We start from the raw sequence: 18,296 nt of genomic DNA, 5'->3' as shown, positions 1-18,296 counted from the left end.
GCCGGGTGAGCCGTTGGCATCTGTTCATTGATCCTCAAAACTGTCGTTGGCCAGCTCTCCAGGGTGTGACATTCATCCCCTCAGCAGCCATAGGGAAGAGCCCAGATGTTCAGAGGAGACCCCTGCCTGTCTGCATAAACCTAAAGCTAGGATCCCAGATATTCGAACACTTAATGCCGTCATCTCCACTCATTAGTGGCTGTAACTGAGCACAGTTTGTGAGTAATAGTGGGTGGCAGAGCAGGAAGACGTCACCTTTTTATTTCTTTTATTCTCATTATGATTACACAGAATCAAGCTGTTGTTGTTGCTTTTCCGGTCTGACCTCAAGATGGGCAGGCGCAGCTGTGAGTGCAGTTTAGCTGCCTTCCTTTTTCCTACACAGCTGTCCAGGAAATGGCTTTCTGTCCCTGCGCTCCACTGCTGCTTGTTCTGGGGCCAGGTAACCCTGTGATGCTCATGAACACAAGCTGACTTTCTCCCTCTTTGTTTTTTGTAGCTGGCTTGTCTGAGGGTGTGGATATGGGGGGAGTTGTCCTTTGGAGCAGCACACCCCAGCCTGGGAGTAGCACCTGTCAGAGCTTCTTGGATTGAAGCCCTAGATATGTCCTCTTCCCTACTCAGAGGGTGGACTAGAATGGCCAACACTCTGCTTGGGTAGTATGTGTCTCTCAAGAAAAACAAGAGAGATCAGCTTATAATACCTTGCCTGTGGAAGAAGCCAGGAGTTCACGTGACCAGAGAGATTTCCCTCTTTCTATTTGGTTTTACCAAAGCCCACACCAGTTTCTATCCATTTTTTTGTTTGTTTGGTTGGTTGTTTTTTTCTCCCCCATCAGTAGGTGTTGGCTCCATCGGTACACCCAGCACTGGGGAAGTTGGAGCAAGAGAATCACTGTGAGTTCCTGGCTGGCCTTGGATACATATTGAGGCAGAGTCCAACTCTGGACTTCAGAGTGAGACCACCTCAAACCACTGAGACAGTTGCTTCCAGAGTCTCTATAGCAAGACTATGCGTTGGGCACAGGGCACTGTGTGACAGCCCCCAGGCCCCACAGACTCCCCTAGTGCTCTCTGCATAATTTCTGTTAGATTTGTTGGCCAGAAAAAGAAAGGCATCTGATGCAGACTGGTGTTCAGGGCACACTGAAAGTCCCTGGAGTGTCTGAAGGTGTCGCTGGGTGATTTGCACAGTTCAGCCAGAGGCTTGGCAAAGACACAGAGCTGAATTTAACTGAAGCCAGCTTTGGCTTTGTAGAGATCTTTATCTCAGTTTACTTTTTACTCAGCTAACAAGATTGACTTTTAGGAAAATAAGTCTCTTTGAGCTTTTTTTTTTTTCTTTTTTCTTTTCCCAAGAGCAAAATAGATGGTCTTTCTAGAGATATAAACGTATGTATCTTGTCCCAGTGAGGCCTGCAAACAGTTTTGTGGCATTTCTTTCTTAAATTCCAATTCCTTAAATTCAACTTAGAGTTGTGAACTAGTCAAGAATAGAAGATACTGTGTCATTGTGCTGTCACTGGGCCAGTGCCACTCTGATTCTCTTAGGTAGGCCTGGGATAGTGTCAGGTACCAGAACCGATGGGATTCCTGGCAAGGATAGTATGGCTGCTTTTCCTATTGGCATGATATGCCTTAAAAGTACTATTGAGAATAAAGAACTCTTTGTTTTTAAGTTGTTTTGCTGGTTTTGAGATGGGTTTTCTCTGTTTAGCCTTGGCTGTCTTGGAATTCATTATAAACGAGGCTGGCCTTGAATTTGTAGAAATCCCCTGCCTCTGCTGGGATTAAAGGAGTGTGCTACCACTGCCTAGCCTACCACTTTAAGGTTTAAATTTTTAAAAATTAATTTAGAGTAGGAGTGTCGAGACGGTAGCCATGGATATGTCTTCCTAAGTTTTGTGACTGTTTTTGCTTAAGTATTGTACTGTTGGTTTTCATCTACTTTTACTACTCATCATTATCACCAACACTGCCCCAGGCTCTGTGCATTTCTCAGAGTTGTACTATTTGCCAGCTACCTGCTGTCATTTTCTGGGGATTACCGCCATTTACTTAACCACCCAGCTGTTCTTTTTATTTTTCCCCTGGACTTATTCAACTTTAGGTAATTTTGAAATTTGTATCTTTGCACATAAGGCCTTTAAAAATCTCCTCCTAAGATTGTATTATTTACCAAAAAGAAATTCTGAAGAATGGGAATGTAGAGTAAAAGTTTAGTATTAGCTGGGTGTGGTGTCAATGCCTTTAATCCCAGCACTTGGGAGGCAGAGACAGGCAGAGCTCTACCAATTCAAGGCCAGCCTGGTTCTACAGAGCAAGCTCCAGGACAGGCAGGGTTACACTGAGAAACTCAGTCTCAAAAAACAAATAAAAGCTTAGTCTTTTTTCTTTCTTTCTTTTTTTAAAAAGCTGTTTCTAATGACAGATTTTGATGGGTTTGGTCACTTTTCTAGTGTTTTTATAAATGAAAGAAAAAATCTAGCCAGGCCTCTTGCTACATACCTGTTATCCCAGCAGCTGGAGCAGTAGGTTTGTGAATTTGAGGTCAGCCTGAACCAGCTGGAGAAGTCAAGTACTGGAGACAGGTCATTTTAGAATGCTTGTCTAGCTTGTTCATGGCCCTCGGTTCCCCTCCAAGCACTATAAACAAGCAACACCACCCCCCCAAAATAAAACAGTATCTCCTTATTCTTTGTCATTTTGTAACATAAAATAGAAACATACATATATAGGAAGCCTTGATTTGTAGTCACCTGGGACCTGCAAACAAAATAATTTGCTTTGCAGAAGGAGTCCTATAGCCGGGTCCATTAATGCTGAGTTGGTGAATAAAACCTGTGTTGTGCAAACATTTTTTAACAGGCATTGCTCCCCTTCTCTGAATAGTTCTGCTTGCAGCTGAGACACAGTGTCAGCTGGTGAGTTTTTATAAAGTCCTTGCCATGAGAATGCTGTTCTTTGCTAATGCTTGCCTCCCCTTTCTGCAGGTTGCAGAACTGGCTGAGTGCATAGGCTCCGCACTGATCCAGAAGGGTTTCAAGGCCTCCCCAGATCAGTTCATCGGCATCTTTGCCCAAAACAGACCTGAGGTATTAACCATGAGCCATTTACTCATCTCCGTGGTTTCATGCCTGCAGCCGATGGGGACTAGACTTTGTTGTCTTGTTTTCTGCTGGGAATATGGCTTTGTGGTTCTTCCTTAGAAAGTTATAGGTATGAAAACCTGAACTGAGAATTTCTTAAAAGAAAATCATAGCCCCCCCTCCCCATTTTTCAGCTAGTTAAACAAAACTCTTAATAAAAATGTCAGATCAGGGGATGGCGACCTCTATGACTGGATAAAAGGCATTAATAAGTTATTAATAATAATAAATTGGAACAGAATTTGTGGGTACATTTTGTTAGTAGTGAACTTTTCTTCCTGAAGGGTCTGAGCCTTTCTTCTGTTCAGATTTCCAAACTGCAAAATACCCACTCTGAGCTGGCCTTGGTGGCAGTATACAGCTGTTATTGGCTATAGAGGCCTGCACTTAGTACTTTAGAAAAGTGACCTGAGGGGCTGGAAAGGTGGCTCAGTGGTTCCGAGCACACACTGCTCTTCCAGAGGACCTGAGTTTGATTCCCAGCACCCATATCAGGTGTCTCACCACCATTTATAACTCCAACTCCAGGGAAATCCAACTCTTCTGTCTCCATGGGTACCCCTGAGCATGTGTGTGAGTGCACACACAATAACTGAAGAAAATAAGGTGGTTTGACATGGGAAGTCCCTCTTAGAGCACTGCTAGCTAGTCATATCAGCAGTAGCTGCCTTGGAAAAATCCAAGCATCAGATTTATTTTATATCTGCTTGTGTCTGGAGAGGCATCTTGATTCTGCTCTCCCTGTGTTGTGTGTCCTGTTTTCATAAGTTAAAATGTCTTCTGAGACCGACTGTCATGTTCTGCCAAGAAGTAGCATGGTCCACAGCTGGCCTGCACTTGGCCTCATGCAGTGATTTGGTTTTCTATCATATCTCAGAAATATATCAAAAAGTTTTGCTTCCGTAGGATTTTTATCACCCACATACAACTACAAAACAAACCCCTTACTTCAAGGGAAAAATTACTGATGCTTTCTCTCAAATGTGATAAGTGTGTATCACCGACTTTCCCTATATTTAGGGAGGATTGTTTTCAAGGCCGCTTTCTTCCTCCCCAGTTCCCAGGCCACACTACACACTGCTGTGGGATTAACATTCCTCAAACACCACAGCCATTGTGCTACCCAGAATACCTTAGTAGTTCCAGGTGGTCCGGGGAGTAGAGCCAGACCCTGTGGCACAGGCTCGCCCCAGTCCTCCTCTACCATCAGGCTTCTATCTAGCCTGCTTGCTCACTGATCTCCCAGGCTTAGATATTGCAAGTCCCTTGCTGTTCTCTCTCCCTGTCTCCCCCATGCTCCAAATTATTTCTCCCCACCAAGGCCTCTGCAGCCATCTAGAATCTACAGCAAGTCCCTGCTCTCTAAGCCAGTCACTGTCTTGTCTTGTAATGGTCCTGTCCCCACACACTTGTCTCTCTTCTTTAGGCAAATTGCAGTTTGGTTTAAGAAGGGGCAGATTTTTGTATGATAACTTAAAATGTAATTTTAAAGGAAAGAGAAGATTGCAAGAATAGAAGAAATAAAAAGGAGGAACAAGTATTTGTTTTGAACTCTCCTGGTAACTGGTGCACAGTGGTAGACGGATGTTAATTTTGCTACAGTAGATGCCTTTGATTTGACTTTCCGAATATTGCCCTTTGCAATGATTCTGGTGAGACATCCCATTTTCTTTCTCTGATTTTTATTGTTTAGTGGGTGATCATCGAGCAGGGATGCTTTGCTTATTCGATGGTGGTTGTTCCACTCTATGATACCCTTGGAACCGATGCCATCACCTACATAGTGAACAAAGGTATGTCTTTGGTCTTGGCATGACCATTGTCCTAGTTCTGGGTTTAGGTTTAGTGACTTTACATTCGTATATCTGCTTCTGGGGTGTGTGTGTGTTATGATTAAATCTGTATCACTCCGGCATGCTTAGTATCTGTATGTCATATATTACAGTCAAGCTTTTGACATCCCAGGGCTCATTCCTTATCACCTCTTCATTTACAGCTGAACTCCCTGTGATTTTTGCTGACAAGCCAGACAAGGCCAAACTCTTGTTAGAAGGTGTAGAAAATAAGCTAACCCCTTGCCTTAAAATCATAGTCATCATGGACTCCTACGGCAGTGATCTGGTGGAACAAGGCAAGAAGTGTGGGGTGGAAATCATCAGCCTGAAAGATCTGGAGGTGAGCTCTCCCTCATGGCCCACTTCTCTGAAGGGCTGGATGTGGTACCCAAAGACACTGTGTCATCCCCATGCTGGTCAGCCACGGTAAAGATACAGGGCAAAATTCCCATCGTCCTACTAGGCAAAGATTTGGCCCCCATGTTATTTTGCTCAGTTGCAGCTGCAGGCAAGGAAACATGAACCACAAAACTCAACAAAGGGAGGGGTAGGTGTTGGCCAACCAGGAACAGAGGTGGAAGAGAAGAGAAGGGGAAGAAGGGGGAAAGTGGAGGAAGAAGGAGGAAGGGGAAAGAAGGGGTGAACGGGGGGGGGGGTCCCTTTAAAGGGAAAGTTTGCTTATGCCTGAGCCCTTAGTCAACCATGAAACACAGGGCCCTTTAAGCTGACTAAGTATCTGCCTGAATGCCAGCATGAGTGCTTGCCTTGCCAGTTGTCAGGGGCAGGGGCAGCATAATGCCAGGATACCAACATCACATACCAAGTTATTTGTCTGTTTTACCTGGCTTGTTTTTTTAAGATGGTCTCACTCTATTAGCTGAGGCTGGTCTAAAAGTCACTATGGAGCCCAGATTAGCCTTGAACTTGTAGCAGATTTAGTTTTTCCAATGCTGGGATCACAGGAATTCGTCATTTGTCCCAGTTATTAATGTGTGTTAATTAATGTGTGTTATTTGCTTTGTTAATAATCATGGCCAAGAGCAACTTGGGGAGGAAAGAGTTTATTTGGCTTGCATGTCCCAATCACAGTCCATCATGAAGGGACATCAGGACAGGAGAGCCTTAGGAACCGCCAACTAGCTTGCTCCTCATGGCTTGCTCGATTGGTTTGTTTATACAACCTGCCCAGGGATGGGCACCATCCGAAGTGAGCTGGGCACTCCCATATCAGTCATTAATCAAGTGAATGCCCCATAGACTTGCCTATAGACAATCTGATGGGGGCATTTTCTCAACTGAAGTTCTGTCCTCCCGGATGACCCTAGCTTTGTCAAGTTAACTGACCAGCACGCTAGCATAACGAGTGCTCAGTGTTAATGTATCACCTGCAGAAGTCTCACGAAAGTGGTACTCATGTTTATCCTTGGCACTAGTGAACCATGCCAGTAAACATGGGATTTTCAACTAGTTTGTATGCTCTTGTTGGTCTTGGCTGCCATTAAAGGGATTGGTTTCTGAAACCAAGCCAGTTATTCGCCCTCCCCCTGCCCCCCTCCGTGTGTGTGTGTGTGTGTGTGTGTGTGTGTGTGTGTGTGTGTGAGAGAGAGAGAGAGAGAGAGAGAGAGAGAGAGAGAGGAGAGAGAGAGAAAGAAAGAGAGGGAGAGAGAGAGAAAGAAAGGAGAGAGAGAGAAAGAAAGAGAGGGAGAGAGAGAGAAAGAAAGGAGAGAGAGAAAGAAAGGAGAGAGAGAGGAAGAGAGAGGGAAAGAGAGAGAGAGAGAGAAAGGAGAGAGAGAGAGTGTGTGTGTTATGGCACAGATGTGTGGAGGTCAGAGGACAGTTTTCTGGAGTTGATTCCCTCCATCTCAGTGGGAAATCAGCCTCAGGTGGTCAGTCTTGACAGCGAGTGCCTTTACTAACCAGAGCCATCTCGCCCATCCTTGTCATTTCTTCCTCCAACTTTCTGCTATAGATTCTAGTGAATTTCAGAATGGATTTTTGTTTGATTTTTGTTCTAATCAGGGTTATTACTGCTGGGTTTATTTGGCTTATACTTCCACATCACTGTTCATTATTGAAGGAAGTCAGGGCAAGAACCTGCGGTTAGATGTTGATGCAGAGGCCATAGAAGAGTACTGCTTACTGACTTGCTTCCCATGGCTAGTTCAGTACAGAACCCAGGACTACCAGCACAGGGATGGCCCCACCCACAATGGGCTGGGCCTTCCTCCATCAATCAGTAATTAAGAAAATGCCTACAGGCCTGCCTGCAGTCTGATCTTATGGAGGCATTTTCTTAATTGAGGTTCCCTCCTCTCTGATGACTTTAGCTTCTGTCATGTTGACATAAAACTATCTGGCACAACTCATTTGTTTATCTCTTTGTTGTTTTTATTTTCGATATTGGTTTATTTTCAGCTTAAGCACAAGGTTAACGGTAACCATTCTAGGAATATCAGCAGGTGTATATGATCTGACCCCAACACTGGCCTTAGGTTAGGAAGCATGGAATCCAGCAGGAGGTCCTGTTTACATGTGCAACATAGGTAGTACATTCCAAGAGGAAGCTGCACTGTAGCTGAAGATTTAATCTTTTTGAGAAAGTTGTTATAAATAAGATTTTGGTTTTTAATGTCTACTTCTCTTCCTTCTACAGAGAATTAGAGGCTCTTACAGAGCAGGGTCTGTGGGACCTTTCCCAAGGAATCTGCAGTCAGAGGGAAACTCATTCCAATAGTGACACGAAACTGTGTGCACACACCCAGCATGCAGAACAACTCCATACACACTTTTACCTAGGCTTCATTTTTGAATTACAGTTTACCTAGCTTTAACTACATTTTCCACTGGAACTTTTGTTTTTAACTTGTGGTCTCCTTTCATACTATTGGAATCTCATCTCCCCCTTGCCTGCTTTTCTCTCCCCTCCTCCAAGATACACACACATCGTTGTTCTTTTTCTTTGCTTTTCTTTAACCACTGCATGATAAAGAGGTAATTTTAAAGTTAAAACATTACTCTGATGAATGAATGACAATTGTAGCACGGAGTTTATATTGAAATCTTGTTTCACACTTACCTGCTTAATGGGATTTATGCATTTTAGACAGTTTGTGAACAAAAATTAGAAGAATGTAAAGTTTACATATGGTTGATTGTGAGTTCATTTACATAAATATATGTTTACATTTTAATACATATATTTGTAGAATCTAGGCTTTTGGAGTGTTTGCCTCTTCTATATTTTAATTATGAACATTTGAAACATACAAACTGTTGAGTAATACAGCATACAAGCCACATTCCCATCTTCCTACTAAAGAGTCTATGGTTAGACATCTGCTTCAGCATTAATTTACTCCTATATTCACTTACCCATCCATTCTTTTCTTAGGTAACAGATTTCATTACTCATAAGTACCCAAATGTGCCTGTCACTCACTAGAATTCAGTTTTATTCACTTTTAACCTAAAGTGGTTACTTTTAAAAGTAATCATTGTATTTTTGGTCTAAGAAATAACCAGACAGACTTAAGTCTCTGAAGCTGCAACCCCAAATAATGTACCAATGGAGGTTGTGTTTGTTCTCCTAAGTCATATATGACTATGGCTTTATCTTACTCAACATCACCTGAAGATTCTAGAGGTCATTTAAGAATTTTGAACAGATTATCTAGGCGTGGCAGTGCATGCCAATAGTTCCAGCACTAGGGAAGTGGAAGTAGGAGGAGCATTTCAAAGTCACCTTCAGCTACCTAGCTATTTTGAGGTCAGCCTGCCCTACACGAGTGAGCTCCTCAACAACAACAACAGAATGGAGAAAACTTTGAGTAGATGAGAAGAAATCAATAAAGTTATTAATGGTTATTTGAAGAATAATTTGTAGAAGTACTATGCTTCAGCTCCTTGTTGACCGTGGAGTGGTTTTTGTTGTTGTCTTGTTTTGTTTTAAGCTGATGGCTTTATATGTTGCCCAGGCTGATCTGGAACTCCTGGGTCAAGCTATCCTCTTGCCTCAGATTATAGGTGTGTGCTGCAGTGCCCAACCCTAGTTGACTTCTAATTAGACATCAGTGTTCTTGTTTTTAATCTTTGATTATGATGTATGTAGTTAAAATTGTTTAAAAGTATGCTAGGTAGAGCTCTGTACGTGCCCATCTAATTTCCATTTTGAAGTAAATGCCAGCTCACTCCACATACATTCTCAGGCTGCTTACTTCTCCTAGGAAAAGAGTATAAGTTCTTTTTTCTTTGTGACTAGGTAGGAAGGCTACTTAATGCGATAAACTGAAGCACATTCCTGGTAGCAGAAGTCTGCACTGGGAACAGCTGTGTCTAGGGACAGAGCTTATATCCCACTTGATGACCATTCCTGAAGCAGCCTCCCATCCTCCTTGCAGCCTGTTTCAGTTCAGAGTTGCCCAAGTCCTCCTTCCCCTGCACATGGAACATAGATGTCTGAGCCTCCCTAACACCACTAGCGTTTAAATCGGGCAAAGAGTGTTTGTACCTGTGAAGAGGTCGTTGAGGCGGAGCCAGGCTGTCAGGGAGTGCATTCTCTGATGGGAGAGGGTGCTGAGAACTAGCAGGTCTTTGCTGAAGGTCAAGAGTAGGGCTTTGTTAAGTGCCATCCTAGGAAAAGGAAGCAGGGATGGAATACAATGCAGAGGACTTTGCTGTCTTTGGAATCCATCCTATTTCTAAGACCATTTATGTGGTTTTACTTGAGAGAGATAACTGGAAAATGGCTTCCTAGAACAATAAATACTATGGCTTTTATTCATTAACATTACTCTAATTCACTTAATGTGAAAAGGTGGTACTTCAGCCAGTTGATAGTAAGATCTGCAGTAAAAGCAGTAACTTGTGGGACTTTACTCTTTTTTTTTTTTCTTGAATGAGTTTGAGTGTTTTCCCAGCATGTATGTCAAGTGAAGCACATGCATGCACCAACTGAGTCCAGAAAAGACATCAGATCCCCTAGAACTGGAATTACAGTTTTTGCCATATGGGTGCTGGGAATCCAGTCTAGGTCCTCTGGAAGAACAGTCAGTGCTCTTAACCACTGGGCCATATCCACAGTTCCTGACTTTACTCTTAGTAGTCAATCAGGCTGGAGAGATGGCTAAGAACATTAGCTGCTCTTTCAGCAGTCCTGAGTTCAGTTCCCAGCAACCACATGATGGCTCACAACCATCTGTAATGAGATCTGGTTCCTTCTTCTGACCTATAGGGATACATGCAGACAGAACTCTGTATACATGATAAATAAATAAAGTTAGAAAATCTTAATATTGAGGGTCTTTTTTCTCTCTCCTCTAATTAAGGACCTTGGAAAAGTGAACAGAAAGAAGCCCCAGGTAAGCTTCGGTGTTGCAGCCTTTTGCTCTTTGCAATACCGAGTCATATTGGAGACTGTTGGGAATGAGGGGTGATATCTTAAGGCTTGATATATTCTGTTCTGATGTATACCATCTCTTTTAAAATTTTCTTCAGCCTCCAGCACCTGAAGACCTTGCAATAATTTGTTTCACAAGTGGAACTACAGGTACCTTTTGAGATGTAGCCTCTTCAAAGTGGTATCTGGAGGTCTCTGCTCTCTGCCTCCCTTTTGGGTAATGCATTGACTAATTATAGATGGGTGCAAGAAAGCAAGAGACAGAAGTGGACCAAGTGAGGTCATCTTGTTGCTCCATGAGACAGTGACCTCAGGTGCACTCTATCAGGGTCCCTGAAGAATAAAATTCCTAGTTCTTCCCCTGCTGATACACAAAAAGACATTAATGAAGAATATCTAAGGTAATTTCCTGATAGCAAGTTTCCTTGAAAGGATGGTAGATTGCTCAGAAATTTAGTATTACTTAGTGCTTGACCCCCCCCAGTGGGTATCCAACAGAGGTGTCAGAGGCCCCAATGGTAGAGGTTTCTGCTATTCTGGTGGAGTATCTAACCTTGCTCTGCTTCCTGTGTGCTCTGCAGGCAACCCCAAAGGAGCAATGATCACTCACCAAAACATTATTAGCGACTGCTCAGCTTTTGTGAAAACGACAGAGGTAATTCTTGAGAGTATTATCATGGTTCTTTGTATTCACTGATTGCTTTAGGCCCCAAGAGAGTAAGTAGTAAAACCCTTCTCCTCTTCCCCCATTAGGTCCACACTGCATGTAAGAGCAATGAAATATAAATAAGGCCCAAAGTCCCCTTCTCTCAGATGGTTTACCTGTGGACCTAATCCTTAAAACCTTACTGTGACATTAGGATGAATCACCAGATGGAACTCATGGTGGCTTTTTTTTGGGGGGGGGTGATATTTGGATGTCACTCGATAAGTACTTTTAGGAAAAGACAAAAGAGAGACCTCAACATCTTTAGCATTAGGAACCTAATTTCTTTAAGTTACCAGTGAATGTTAGTGACAGCTGAAGGTTTTAAATCACTGTTCTGTCCTGTGGTTGGTTTGACTCCCGTTGTATGAGAAAGATTGAAGTCTCAAACTCTAGTTAACTTCCTGTCATCTGAAGGCTTCTGTTCACAGGTCATAGTCTGCACGGTTGCCATTAACAAAGCACTACAACCCATGTGGCTTAAACAACAGATGTTTATTTCCCTCAGTTTAGGAGGCTGAAAGTCCAGGACCAGCTGCCAGCAAGTTTGGTTCTGGTGAGGGCTTTTCTCCCTGGCTGGAAGATGGCTGCCTCTTTCTGGGTGTGCCAGCGTGTCTTCTTCTAATGAGACACCAGGCTGTTGGGTCGGAGCCTGCTCCCAAATCCAGTCACCTCAAGGCCCTATTCCCGATACATGGGGCTTAGGACTGTTGAGTGTGAATTTGGGAAGGAGTTCAGTCTGTAACTCCAAAAATAGATTGCATGCTTATCTTTGCAAAGGCATTTTCTTTTCCCATTTAACAAGGTGTGCTATTGCAGCCTCTTGGGAGCATTCTGGAGCCCTACTTTTTGTGGCAGGAGGCTGTCTGTACCTCATGGTTTAGGGGAGTGGACATATTTCTTTGGTGGCTGTTGAAGACTGATATTTGAGGGTGCTTCACTTAATTTTACTCCACTGTCACTTTTCTTATTCTCAGTCCCTACCCTTTTTTGGGGGGTGGGTTGCTTATAAACAGAGCTCAACACTTAATGCCCCACCAAAAATGAAATTTAAATTTTTCTGTAAGCCTTCAGAGATAACTTAGTGTACTTGCAGTGATGACAGAACTTCACTGAAAATAGTCACACTGTCAAGAAGCAAACTCAACTTGTAAAACTTCTAACAGTGACACTGGTGTTATTTTTTTTGTGTGGTATATCAGAAAATTTAAAAGTATGAATGCTGGGACTGTACCTCAGCAGCAGAAAGCAAGCTGTCCATGTTTGAAACTCTAGGTTCAGTCCACATTAACACACACACAAATGTACGTACATACATATAAAAACACGTGCATAAATGGGTATTACCAGGTCTGAATTCTCATTATGTAACAATTTCACAGTAAGAAATACTAATTGAGATGCATTTATAACTTTATTAGATTGAACCTAAGTTATAGTCTGTCCATCCCATAGGCAGTGACCCCACTTAGGGTTGCATTGTTACTAAGACTGATGTTGCTTTGGGGATAAAAGTATATGACTGGAAATTATTGCAGATCACGCTTGCACAAGCTCACACACATACAATATGCACGCACACCCACACACATGCACTCCTCATTTCTGGTTGACATGGCTGCAGCTGTGTTGGCAAGCTTTCTTTGTGTTAACAACATGGCACTTACATGCCAGCCCTTACTGCACCCATCCCTAAGAAGTCCCTCTCTGAGGAAAACCTCTGAGGAAGACTAGGCATCCACTCTTAATCTGCCTGTAGGCTCATCTTGGTCAGGATCTTACAGGAGAGCAAATTTTCTCAAGCCAGATTTGAGGTTGCATTAAATACTGTTGAGTGTTTTCCTGAGCTTCAGAGAGGCTTTAAGGTAAAAATATTGATCCAACTTATCCAGCAGAAACATTTACACTGGAAATAAAAGGACCTGGGAAACCTTTCTCTCCTTTCCCTTTGCAATAGAGCACTGCGGTCTTGACAGGCAGTGGGTCTGAACGCTGCTTGAGGGGCAGTGGGAACTATGTGGTGGTGGGGTGTTGGAACTGAAAGATGGAACAAGTAGAGTACATAATCCCTCAACACTCCAATTTGGGCAAATTTTTCTTTACAGAGGGGAAACAGCTCTGAAGTGGTTGTGCCTAATCATGAGGAATGACTTCCACTCTGACTGGTGTTGCTTTGAGAGGGGGGATGTAGTTCTGTTAGAGCATTTGCCTAGCGTGTGCAGTGTTCTAGTGTTATTCCCAATAATACTTTATAAAAAGTTACTTTTGATTCTTTGGCATGAAAAAAAAATTGCAGACTCGAGTTAGAAGAAGGCTCTGCTGAGTGTTGAGGGGCTATGTGCCCTGCTCTGAAGGAAAACGGGATGTGCTGGAAGTCTTAACTCTTCTCTTCTTGCTGGTGTCCTTGCTTTCAGAACTCATTCAACGCTTCCCCAGATGACATTCTGATATCTTTTTTGCCTCTTGCCCATATGTTTGAGACCATTGTAGAGGTAGGCATCTACTGTGTTTCCCTGATTGTCTGTGTGTGCCCTGCTAAGTTGTTGTTGTCTTGCAGAAAGCACTGACCATGAATGCCAGTGACACACACGTTTCGTATTTGCCACTGGCACACATGTATGAGCAGCTGCTACAGGTAAGTGTGGTGCACAGCCGCCATCCGCACTCCCAACATTCTTCACTTGGTCCCATTTGCAGCAGCAGATCATTGGGAAGAATATGAATTCTTATTCTAGGTCCAAAACTGGGTATTTGAACTTTAACCCTGCAGTTTAAAGTTGAGAGTTTGAACATTCAAAGAATGTACATAGGACACACTTGCAGATGAACTATTACTAAAGGAACTTTTTTTTCTTTTAATTGGAAATAACTTTTTTTCCATACAATATATTCTGATCACTGTTTCACCTTCCTCATCTCCTCCCAGATCTTCCCCACCCACCCAACTCCATGCCTTCTTTCTCTCTCTTTAAAAAACCAACATTCCAGTTTAAAAAAAAATAAAAATAAAAAATAAAGCAAACAGATACACACAGAGAGGAAAAAAGTGCCAGAAACACATACACAGGCACACATACACAAAACAAACAAAACCCATAAAAACACAAAATAGGAAATCATAATTGATAAGCAAAAGACAAATAAAATTAAAAAAAATAATAATCCCAAAGAATTATGAGACAAAACGTCTCCAGAAAGTACCTTTGGTTTTGTAGTGTGTTGGCCCTCTGCTTCTGAGCAATGGGGCCTCCTTTGTGTGTGATTTGTATATCCAGTTAAAATCCACTGAAGAAAATTAATTTTTCCTTTGGAGTACTTGTCAATTGGAGGTAGCTTCTAGGTTAGGGATGGGAGCTTTTTCCCAGTTCCCCTCAGTACTAGGACTCCATCAGGCTCAGACCTGTTAGGCGCTGTGCATGCTGCCACAGTCTCTGAGTTCATGTGTGCATTAGTCATGTTTTGTGTCTAGAAGACACTGTTTCCTTGGAGTCTTCTGTCCCCATTGGCTGTTGCAATCTTTTACCTCCTCTTCCGTAGAGCTCCCTGAGCTGAGGGGGTGATTTGATGGAGACATTACTTTTAGGACTGGGTGTTCCAAGGTCTTTCATACTCAGCACATTGTTCAGCTGTGGGTCTCCATATTTTTCCTGTCTCTAAAGGAAATGTTTTAATTCGTTGAATCTGATGTCTCCGAGGTACCTGTTTGGAAGATGCCTCCCTCTTTGTTTATGCTTCTCGATAATGTACAAATTAGCTGGATCTTTGCACAAACATTCAATATGCCTTGGGGAAGAAGGATGGTGTCTAATTGACCTTTGCCTGGGTTCCTTGGGCACATAGTTTAAAACCTGACCAAGGCAGGGAAAGTTGGTAAAGTGATTGGTCCGCAAGCATGAAGGCCTGAATTTGGTTCCCACACCAATGTGAAAAGGCTCTCGAACTCTCTGGTCAGCCAGCCTAGTCTCATCAGTAAGTCCCAGGTCCAGAGATCGCCTGCCTCACCAATGCTGGACTCACTAATGCACACACCACCACAACTGGTGTGGCCACTGCCCGGTGAGTCTTTTTTATTTTGATCTCATTAGGCAAGTATATGGTTTGTCTAATCTGACTGGGTGACCAGCACCATTTGCAGGACAGAGGGAAAGCATCATGTGGGATAATCATGTAGCCAGCCACTTGGAATCCTGACCCAAACTAAATTCAGTGTCTTTTCAGATTCAAAAATAGAAATGAGATTTTAATAAGCATGGTCTGGAGGCAACATTTTTCTATTTTGAGAATAAATAAGCTTTCAAGTTCCCGGAAGGTTAAAAAAGTATTGGGGGTTTATAAAATAGCATATAACTCATCCAACAGATAGATGTTGCTTGTTAGCCCCAGATAACCCATCTCATTACCATTAGAAAGCCCTCCTCACCCACCCCACTCATACTGACTTCTGTGTCATTGGGATGGTGAAACACTCAGTTTCCATGTTTGTCCAGTGCCAAGTAAATGCAGACCCGGTTTTAAAGAAACCACCCATATTCAGGAATGTTAAGGTTTCTGGAAGCTGGTTTCAAACACTAATGCTGCAGGCTTGTTTGCTGTGAGTTGGGGTGCAGTGGAGCCCTCCTTGTCATGCTGAAGCTTGTCTGTTTTTATTCGTAGTGTGTAATGCTGTGTCATGGAGCTAAGATAGGATTTTTCCAAGGAGATATCAGGCTTCTGATGGATGACCTCAAGGTGCTTCAGCCCACTATCTTCCCTGTGGTTCCAAGGCTGCTGAACCGGATGTTTGACAGAGTGAGTCCCAAACAATGAAGTGTGGGGGAGAGAAGGTGGGGCTGTGTGGCCTGGTGCCAGTCTGACCAGGGTTCAGCCACATATCCCTCTCCGGCCATCAACAGTCTCATAGAACTTCTTCAGTCTACACCTGTGCAGAGGTGTAGACTGCACTCAGCTACTGCACAGACCTGTTGGTAAGGGAACACACACCACACTCTGTAGATGCTCACCTGTAAGCTGCAAGTCAGTTATTAAGTTGCTCTTTGATCTTCATTCCTCATCTACAAAACAGACTATATTACCATCTCCCTGTTTCATCAAGGTGCTAAGTGGATCACACACAAATAACCATGAGATGGTTTTATTAATTGTTCCACCAACCCTTGCATTCATGAAGTATCACTTCACCTTGCTGAGAGACGTGTCCAGGCCACAGTGCCAATTGAGAGGATGTGGCATCTGCTATCTCAGCATAGACTGCTCAGCTGGGCATGGCCAGTCTTCAAACTGAGTTTCTAGTTGGCACAGTGAATACTTTTCCCCTTTTCTTTTGCCATCTCTAAAAAACCTTGTTAGTTTTTAAATTCATCCTTTCAAAAAAAAAAAAACTTTGATATGGTTGCATTGAGATATAATTCATGTAGTATACAATTTGTCCTTTTGAATTGTATAGGACAGGGCCTGGGGGTAGAGCTCCCAGTGAAGTACATGTGTTCAACCCCAGCAGTAAAAGTCTTTGAGGGTGTCACTGTGGGTCTACAGTGGGGAGCATGGATGCCTTCCAAAGATCCCAAGTGCAGTCAGAGTTTTCTAAGCACACCACAGTCACTTTCAATACCCCAGAAATGAACCTATTACCTGCTCTTTATCACCTCCCACCCTCCTACCTGCTAGATCCTGAGAAATCAATATCATACCTTCAAAATATAAATGTCAGTATTTCCTAACTTTTTAAAGCCAGATAGTATTCCCCTGTGTGGTCATACACATTTTATTTAGCCATTCCTTTATTGACAGTCATTTGGGTGGTTTCAGCTTTTGACTACTTCAAATAACCCTGCTGTAAATATAACACTTCTGTGTAGGTTTCTGTGGACATGTCCTTTCTTGTAAAGTTGGGTCTTGGGGCAGATTTATACTTAATAGCTAGAGGGGCCTGGTCAGTATTTTTTCCAAAGCAGTGTCCACCCCTCCAGCAGCTACAAGGCTCCACCACCACACTGTTGTCTGCCCTTTTGATTTTAGCTATCTTGGAAGATGTGCAAACCTTACCTCTTGCCTCATTAGATTTTTGGACAAGCAAACACTGCAGTGAAGCGATGGCTGTTGGACTTTGCCTCCAAAAGAAAAGAAGCCGAGCTTCGCAGTGGCATCATCAGAAACAACAGCCTGTGGGATAAACTCATCTTTCACAAGATACAGGTAGCAGAAAGACTGCACCTCATGTATATCTCATGTAAAGTCATGGGAGCACGTGTGCGTGTTTGTGTGTGTGTGTGTGTGTGTGTGTGTGTGAGAGAGAGAGAGAGAGAGAGAGAGAGAGAGAGAGAGAGGAGAGCTGAATGGTGCAGGTCTGTAATTAGGTGGGAAGATTACAAGTTCAAGGCTAGCCTGGGCAACTTGTAGAGACACAGATCAGTGGTGGAATGCTTGCTAACATGATCTCACAGCATTGAAAGATCAGTCAGACACACACACACACACACACACTTGAGGATTGGGAGGGTATGAAGCCAAGAGAAAACAACACACTTCTGTTCTTTCTGACACCTGTCTGAAAGAGATATGACTTTTAGGTGAACCCAATTCTCTACCTACATCCAGTCAATGCTACAGTTGTTCTAGGTGGAAGAATTCGAGGTGTGTTAGCCTTCCTTTAGCTTCTCTGGAACAAGTCTGCCACTCCTGTGGTGATGTTTTAAGCCTGGGAATGCCAAATGCCCAGATGTCAAAAATGTGGTAGTTGACATAATCTCATCCCTAGGACAGCCATCAGCAGAGTGCTGGCTTAGTGCCAGGTCTGCAAGGGGAAGTGGGCAGCTCAGGGAGGAATAAGCTTAGTCCTGGGTCCTGCTGTGGACACAGGACAGCTGGTCACCTGGGACACAGGGTCCCAAGCACGTATCTGACAGAGGAGCCCTGACTTCTGCATAGGTAACCCTGCTTCTCTCTGTCTTGCAAGTCGAGCCTGGGTGGGAAAGTCCGGCTGATGATCACAGGAGCGGCCCCGGTGTCCGCCACAGTGTTGACGTTTCTGAGGACAGCTCTCGGCTGTCAGGTGAGGTCGATCACACCACCTGATAATCCCAGGCATTGTAATGCTGTGGGCCCATGTTTTGATTGACAAAAATGTATATGCATTGTTATTATGCAGCATGACGTATGAATGCATTGAGTAATGGCTAAAGTACTGTATCACTTCACATACTTATCAATGTTGT

General features: G+C 43.3%; 1 protein-coding gene across 5 annotated transcripts in view; it reads left to right on the top strand.

Annotated features, from left to right (window-relative positions):
- Positions 1 to 18,296, top strand: part of Acsl1 (acyl-CoA synthetase long chain family member 1) — a 63,376-nt gene that overhangs the window by 35,310 nt on the left and 9,770 nt on the right. For 4 of the 5 annotated variants that reach the window (XM_027391096.2, XM_027391098.2, XM_035453267.1 and 1 more), the window contains exons 5-14: positions 2,994 to 3,095; positions 4,843 to 4,942; positions 5,146 to 5,324; positions 10,309 to 10,341; positions 10,478 to 10,529; positions 10,961 to 11,034; positions 13,500 to 13,577; positions 15,739 to 15,873; positions 17,143 to 17,277; positions 18,038 to 18,133. In XM_027391096.2, the coding sequence (XP_027246897.1) occupies positions 2,994 to 3,095; positions 4,843 to 4,942; positions 5,146 to 5,324; positions 10,309 to 10,341; positions 10,478 to 10,529; positions 10,961 to 11,034; positions 13,500 to 13,577; positions 15,739 to 15,873; positions 17,143 to 17,277; positions 18,038 to 18,133 (984 nt within the window). Of the gene's footprint in view, positions 1 to 2,993; positions 3,096 to 4,842; positions 4,943 to 5,145; positions 5,325 to 10,308; positions 10,342 to 10,477; positions 10,530 to 10,960; positions 11,035 to 13,499; positions 13,578 to 13,642; positions 13,721 to 15,738; positions 15,874 to 17,142; positions 17,278 to 18,037; positions 18,134 to 18,296 lie in introns of all 5 variants that reach the window. The other variant, XM_027391099.2, reaches the window with a different exon arrangement.

This window comes from Cricetulus griseus, assembly GCF_003668045.3.
Source record: "Cricetulus griseus strain 17A/GY chromosome 1 unlocalized genomic scaffold, alternate assembly CriGri-PICRH-1.0 chr1_1, whole genome shotgun sequence".
NCBI lineage: Eukaryota > Metazoa > Chordata > Mammalia > Rodentia > Cricetidae > Cricetulus > Cricetulus griseus.
Note: the sequence above shows the minus strand (reverse complement) of the source record. Positions and strands in the feature narration are given on the sequence as shown.